The 7671-nt window shown below is 44.9% G+C and overlaps 1 protein-coding gene across 1 annotated transcript in view; it reads right to left on the bottom strand.

The window, feature by feature from the left end:
* Positions 1-3945: 3945 nt before the first annotated feature.
* The window catches only part of RHOBTB1 (Rho-related BTB domain containing 1), a 48373-nt gene continuing 44647 nt past the window's right edge, over positions 3946-7671 (bottom strand). Inside the window, exon 9 of the mRNA XM_015416345.1 lies at positions 3946-4154. Coding sequence (XP_015271831.1) covers positions 3985-4154 — 170 coding nt within the window. The 3' untranslated portion in view covers positions 3946-3984. The remainder of the gene's footprint in view (positions 4155-7671) is intronic.

The raw sequence follows: 7671 nt of genomic DNA, 5'->3' as shown, positions 1-7671 counted from the left end.
GCCTGTTTGTTTTAAACCAGGCCTGGTTCCAGTTATGACTGAAATGGGAGGTGGAGCAAAGGTGGCCAACATGGGTGAGGGTAACACACCTCCCTGTAGCCTTTCCTGGTAGGTTCCTGGTAGAACTGGGATCAGAAAGCCACGGATAAGGGGAGAGTTTGGCAACCCCATTCCCTTTTGCTGTTGCCTCCCTCATGGAAATGTGACTGGAGCCGGCCAGATGTTTCAATAAACAGGTCTGTTGCCGTCATGCATAGTTTGAGATTCAGCAGATACATTAACTCCAGGTCTTGATAGCCATTTCCCCCTCTTTCTGTCTTCCCTCCCTCTGTCCAGTTCAGTTGACCGAGAATTGACACGTTTGAAGTCCCCCTTCTTTTCACAGCCTTGCTTTATCAAAGTACAAATATACTATTGTAAGTGACAGGAGCTGGGCTCTTGATCTCTCTTTACGCAGTCATTCCTGCAATGGCAGAATCTTCATTTCGGATTTCTGAGCAGAAATTCTGCCATCTGCAGGGCGGGATCTGCTACCCGGGATCTGGATTATTTCGGGAAAGTTGGGTGGCTTTCCCTATGCAGCCGTCCCTGGCCTCAGCTATGGTATTTGAAATCGCCGCTGTCTAAAATAATCCAAAAGGGACAGTTCTTTCCCCATAGCTGCTGGAAAGAGAACCCTCAAAATCAATACAATGGGCACTGCTGTGGTTGAAACTGCTGATAAGACTGGTATACAGCACGGATGGACAACATCTTTTGTCCTTGTTGTATACAGTGGACCACGTATAATATACTCTGCTGAGCAACCGTTTTCTGTCGCAAAATGGTGGGCTGGCCCAGACATTACCCCGGCAACTGGCTCGTGATACTTCTCCACTTGCTCACGCCCTGTAATAGCTGTAACAGCGTATAACGTGAAGTCATCACAACACTGGTTTCCCCTTCCCCAAAGGTGATGAAAACAGGGAAAACATGTTGATATAGCACTGGGAGGGTCAGAGGAGATCCACTATAAGAAAGCATTTGGGGGGCGTGGATAAATGAACACCTAGAGCAGGGTTTCCCAACCTTTTTGAATCCCGACACAGCACGGCGGGGGCAGCCACAAAATGGCTGCCGCGGGAGGCAGAGCCAGTAACGGCTGCCGTCACTTACCTTCACTCACTCAGTGAAGGTCCTTGTGCTATGGTGGCAGCTGCGATCAAACCAACATTTTAAAAAAATCTGCACAGCTGATCAAATCTCCTCCAATGGCCAGTTGGAAGCCTTGCAGGGCAAAAGCCCCACCCACTTTCTACAACCCTTGGCAGGTGGCCAGGAAGGTGCCCACGGGCATCGTGTTGGGGACCCCTGACCTAGACCCACTCTCACCCATCACTGCAAAAACTGAATGCTATTACATAGTTATTTAAAGAGTCTTTGCTCTAGGTGCCTAATAGAAAAAGAACTTGTGAACTGCTACTTGTCCATCTCTCTGCTTTATAGGTAAAAGTTCTGTTATTCATTATATTTGTATCCAGTGTTCCCTCTAAGCTGAGTTAGTGTGAGCTAGCTCACAGTTTTTTAGCCTCTGGCTCACACATTTTTGTCTTAGCTCAGGAAGGATAGCTCTAGAGCAAACTAATTTATGCAGTAGCCAAATTGCTTGCTCACAACTTTAATGCCAGTGGCTCACAAAATACAATTTTTGCTCACAAGACTCCACAGCTTAGAGGGAACATTGTTTGTATCCCATTGTTCTCACAAGGATCTTGTGGAAGAAAACGTGAGCTCTCTCTCTTTTTTTCCTCACAACTAGCCTGTGACGCAGGTTAAGCGGAGAGTGTGACCAACCCAAGGTCACAGAAATAAGCTTTTCAGTTGAATGGTGGTGGTGAGTGAATTCAGGATCCTAGTGCCCAACCTGCTATGCCACAGGCTCTCCTTACCTAGAAAGAATTTCTATACCTAATACAACATCAAGAGGACCAATAGCTGAGTACAGGAGGCTGTAAAGCACTGGAAGCTTGGGGTGGGGGGAGGTCTGTTTATACACGCTCGCCACCAAGCAGGAATTCAGGCAAAGTTTGGACTTTTTGTTGCTTGTTGCTGCTGAGATACCATGTTCAGAATATCTGAAGACTACAAATACTGGTAAACTTGGACTGGGGAGAAGAAGGCCTGCTGGAAATGGAAACTAACCTGCTTACCCAAGTAGGCATTCTGTGTGCCTGGTGGTGTTTCAAGTCCCTATGTTCTGTAACCACATTTTACTGACTCAAGTAACCTCTCACAGCCAAAACAGACGGCAGCCATGGGTGAAGCACTTACCGGCAGTGTTCCCTCTAAGCTGAGTTAGTGTGAGCTAGCTCACAGGTTTTTAGCCTCCAGCTCACACATTTTGGTCTTAGCTCAGGAAGGATGGCTCCAGAGCAAACTCATTGATGGAGGGGCCAAATCGCTCACTCACAACTTTAATGCCAGTAGCTCACAAAGTAGCGTTTTTACTCACAGGACTCCACAGCTTAGAGGAAACATCGCTTACCGGTGCAAGGGTTTCTTATGTGTCCCAAGCATGTATAAAAAGGGCCCACTTGCATGTATGGATCGCTGGCATGCAGAGGACTCAGTTCCTCTGGGGAAGGGTGCTTCTACATGCTGGGATGCACACGGAATCCTCACACGAGTGTTTACTCACGGCTGTTTTTGCTTCTCTTCTGGAACTGAGCTGGCAAAAGGCTGTTATGATGCAATCGGGATACTTGCTTTTTTGTTACTGAAATGCTGGAAACGGAAGGGATCAGCTTACTCTCAGCAGCCCTTTAAACATGTGGATGCCCACAATGAAGCAAAAAGGTTTACCAACAATCTGGAGCATTTTTTTTTTTTTTAAAAAAAACAGGCATAGAGAATGTAACAGAAACAATCCAAATAACTGAAAATACTCCTTTTTAGAATTCAAACCCTTAGGAAATTTGCAGTGAACAGAGAGACATTAATTTAATAAGCTCTTCTAATTATTATTTTTTAAATTATCTTCTTGAAAATAGACATTCTGAAGCCCAGAAATACATAAAAACAGTTATCAAATTTCACGTGGCTGTTGCAATTCTGCCCTTACATGGCAAACACTGGAAATGTATGACCCAGCAATGCTGCTGGAGAGATAAATTACACTTTGTATTCTTCAGCTTAATTGGAGGTTTTTGACTCGGTATAACTTTGTATTGGATATCGTTACATTTCTTTACTTCAGAAAGGGGGGGGGGGAGAAAAAGAAGAAGGATCTAGTTGTTATGAATACACAGCTCTTGAAAGGGGAAGAAAAAGTAGTTGCCTAGCGAATTCAGTTTGTTGCTAGGCTGGCAATTTTTACCCGAGAGGCTGATTTGAGAGATTAAGCATATTTCACTGTGCTTGCAGAAGGGAATTGGGGGAGGAGAACACATAACCTAAATGATCAAAATTAAAGACTGACTCACATCGTGACTTAGTGGTCTGTAAAAGTAAAGGATTCAGAAATTTTGGTTAAAGACCTTTACGTACACACACACACACACACACACAAAATCGTATAAAAATACTATTCCACTCAGAAGATTAATGTTTTTGCATTTTTCCCCCCCAAAAAAGAAAGAAATGTGATACTGGTCTAAACATTATTTTAGCTTATTAATTAAAAATGTAGTAAAAGTTGAAATTTTAAGGAGCTGTTTCACACTCACTTCCAGTGAGCTTGTGCTTTCTGACCTCATAGATGATAAATGCACACGGGTGGAATAAGAGCCAGCGCCTCAACCAATGGATTGGCCAGGATCTTCCCCTGCGGAAGCTCCAATGATATGAATGGGAGCTGCCCAAGTAGCTGCGCTTGGGCAGCTCCCATTCATTCCAATGGCACTTGGCACAAGAATGGTCCACGCTGGCCTTTTTTCTAATAAGACTTTGCTATTTAAAGCAGCGGGGTTTTCCTTGAGTCACACTCTTGCCAGTTTTCTCTCCTTCTCAGGCAACAACTGTGGAGGAATTCCAGAAGCACCACCTGCGTTTCGAATGATGCTTATTCAGAGCAATGTCTTCCTTTTCCCTTTCCCTTTTGACCCGCTGGTAATGATCTTCTTCCTTAAGGTACCAGACAGGGGGCCAACGGTGTCTCTCAAAATATTCCTGATTATCTGTATTGGGGGAAGAAAAAAGGACATGCAAATGACTGACTTCTAAACAAACTTTTAAGACAAAACCTTGCAAATAAGTGGAACCCTTCACTCTACTTTCTTGACATCTAGATATTTCAGAAAAGTAGCAAAATCTAAAGCTGTTTTCTTCCCATGTGTCATCCAATGTCACTAGGAGTGCTGAATCTAAAAATCTTAAGCAGTATTTCTGGAGAACTTCTGCTTTCCTTCACCAGATTTCAAGTTCTCATGGTACTAGATCTGAAATATTATACAAGGATTCACTAATCTGTTTTACCCCCATAGCCTTGGATTTTTGTATTCTCAGCTAAGAAGATACCAGTAGGGTTTTTTAGTTGTTTGTTGTAAGATGCTGAAATGCCTAGAGTAGAGATTCAGAGAGGAAATTCCAAATCTACAGTGATAATATAATCTACAGGAATAGAAATATAACAACAACATAGCATAGCCCTGTTTGTTTACTTAAATTTTTATCCTTCTCTCTTCCTTCAAATCTAGGCCTTCGAGGTCATTTACAACCAAAATGGGAAACAATAAATTGCAATACACAACAATCTCTTATAACAAAACAGAAACCATTTGTGAGCACTGAAAGAGCCCTACCACCAGATGATATGGAAGGCACTTCAAGGAATACACACATATGGGAATGCATTCTGAAGTCTGAGTGCCATAATGGAAAAAGTGATGTTTCAACCAACCATGCATATGGGCAGGACCTCATAAGAGACCTTCACAGAGAGGCAGATGATGCTGCAGCCATCCTGATCCTAAACCATTTGGGCTTCACAGGTAAGAACTGGCATTCTGAATTGTCTCAGGAACAAACTGGTAGCTATTGATCACTTTATGTAGTGGCAAAGATGTGATCCGGCCTGCGAACCACAGCCTGTTGAACCAGCTGACATTTCTGAACATTCCTGACAGTGTTACTAAAGTGTGGTTAATGTTGGCAAGGTTGATTTTCTCACCAGTTGAAGCTGGTGAAAAGTGCTGTGAACTACAGCCTAACCAAGCTGCGAACCTGATATCTCAGGGAGTTTAACTTCATCCTAACATGCCAAATACTAACTCCTGGATCAAGCTCTCTATCACTCAACAGAACCCTCTGTTTTGTCTGGACTGGGCTTCCGTTTAGAGGCCCCTCATCCATCACTGAATCCAGTCACCTGTTCGGAACATCCACAGCCTCAACTGAATTGGAGGAAAAGGGATGAGGTGTGATGAAAAGGAGGAACGGAGCTGGGTGGTATTAGCACACACCCTTCCAAATTTATGGATAATCTCTTCCCAGAGTTTCACGCAGGCGTTAGATTAAGAGAAAGAGGGAAATTTCACATTACCCAGTTTCACCCGGTTTCAAGCCGGTAATGATCCGTTTTGAAGTGAACCGGTATAGAGCTGCCATTTCACACATGGCTTTCCCCTTCCGGTAAAGAGCTGGATCTGAAGCGGTTTGCCATTTCAGACTGCACCGCTTTTTCCTGCTTTCCCCCCACCATTTTTCGCCCGTGCGGGCGATCTCCGGCTTTTTTTTTTTTTAAAAAACATTCGCTTTAGAGCTCTATAGCACTATAACAGTATAACAAAACACTCCATGCATTCCAATGGGATTGATATAATGCTATTCCGTTATAGCGTTATAGCGCTATAAAGCAAACGTTCCCCCCCCAAAAAAGCCGGAGATTGCTGGCGCGGGCGAAAAACGGTCGGAAAAAGCACATCAGAACCGGGAGAGGAAACTGAGGAGTACTTGGAAGCGGTTGACAGGTAAAACGCTTCAGCCCCGTTTCCTAAACGGGACAGAAGCGATTGTGTATGAAATGACAAATATATTCCAGAAGGGAACCGGTTCTCAAACGGTTCTGTCTGAAATGACAGACGAGAAACCGTTTGGGAACCGTTCCTCTTCCGGAATAGATCGCCTGTCTGAAATTCCTCAGACTGATTCTTGTGGAACTTCACAGAGTAAATGGCATGGGGCAGCTGTTACTGAGCCCTGCCCCTTTTGGAACTTACCTATCAGATGGGAATCAAGCCACTGGGACCCAGAGCCCCCCAGTTCCCATCCCAGGCAGGTGGTGCAGCAGAATTCCAAGGGTAATATTAATGAAAATGACGAAGGGGTCCAGAAGGATCTACGGGACTGCATTCCCCTTGTCTTTCTTCCAGCACCGATCAAAGACCAGAGTGACCAAGGTGGTTTCAGTTCCATAACTGGCCAGAAGTCAGATTGAAACGGGTCGACACAATCAGGGCCACCCAGTAATGCAGCCACCGCCTCACCCCAAATGGTAAAAACATTTTTGTTGGTAAAATATTCTTTGTTCAGGAAAGATTTTTTAAAGGAGTTCTCTCACAGGTACCTTCCTTAAGGTGGCTGGGGCTTCCCCCGCTTTTAGGCAGGCGTTTACTGTCTTCTGACCCTAAATCGTCACACCCTCTTGGCTAGACACTGTAAGCCATGATGGGGAAGGGCCAGACATGGGTTGTAGGTGCACTTCTATCACACACAGACAGGCCCAACATCCTGAATATTGGTTTGTTTGGCAGACTTTGGCCTTGTGAGGAACAGAGGGTACTTACATTCTGTCAGGTGAACCTAAACTACAAGTTATAATATGACTAACTGCTTGAAGCTATTACTACCCTGTTTCCCCGAAAATAAGACCTACCCAAAAAAATAAGCCTTAGCAGGATTTCTATGCATTTGTGGTATAAGCCCTAGTGTGTCTTCTTGAGAAAAAATAAATATAAGACAGTGTCTTATTTTTCGGGGAAACACGGTAGGAACCAAGGCTATCTGCGATAGATAAGACTTTTGATACAAGCCAGGGGGATGAGGAAGGGGAAGCTAGACTTTGGGGGGTGGGGGGAGCTGCTTGAACTTTACATGCTGCCATTCTAACTTCACAAATTCTTTTAAAATACATGTTTTCAATTATTTAAGTCAGAAAGTGCACCTAGTTGACGGTGGCTCCTCTTCTAGCTGGGAAGGTCTACATGGTATGTGCAGGTGATCAAGCTTTGGCTCTGGCTGACTCTTATTCCTGACCACAGCGCCCCCCCCAAAGAGAAGCGTTCTCAGGCAACAACAGCCAAAAATCATCCAAACAAATGAGGCCCAGGGAGTGTTCAGTTCTCACCATGCCTGCCACCAGAGGTCATTTCGGGGGGGATCGCGGGGGATCGCAGTTCCCCCGGGTGAGGTACGGGGGGCGGGGCATATGACGAGAGCCAGTGTGGTGTACTGCTTAGAGTGCTGGGCTAGGATCTGACAGACCCAGATTTGAATCCCCCCCCCTCTACCTTGGAAGCTTGCTGGGTAACCATGCCCCAGTCACACACTCTCAGCCTAGCCTACCTCACAAGCAATGCTCCCTCTAAGCTGTGGAGTCCTGTGAGCAAAAATTCTACTCTGTGAGCGACTGGCAGTAAAATTGTGAGCAAGCCATTTGGCTGCTGCATAAATTAGTTAGCTCTGGAGCCATCCTTG

Source organism: Gekko japonicus, unplaced genomic scaffold, assembly GCF_001447785.1.
Source record: "Gekko japonicus isolate JY-2015 unplaced genomic scaffold, Gekko_japonicus_V1.1 scaffold966, whole genome shotgun sequence".
NCBI lineage: Eukaryota > Metazoa > Chordata > Lepidosauria > Squamata > Gekkonidae > Gekko > Gekko japonicus.
Note: the sequence above shows the minus strand (reverse complement) of the source record. Positions and strands in the feature narration are given on the sequence as shown.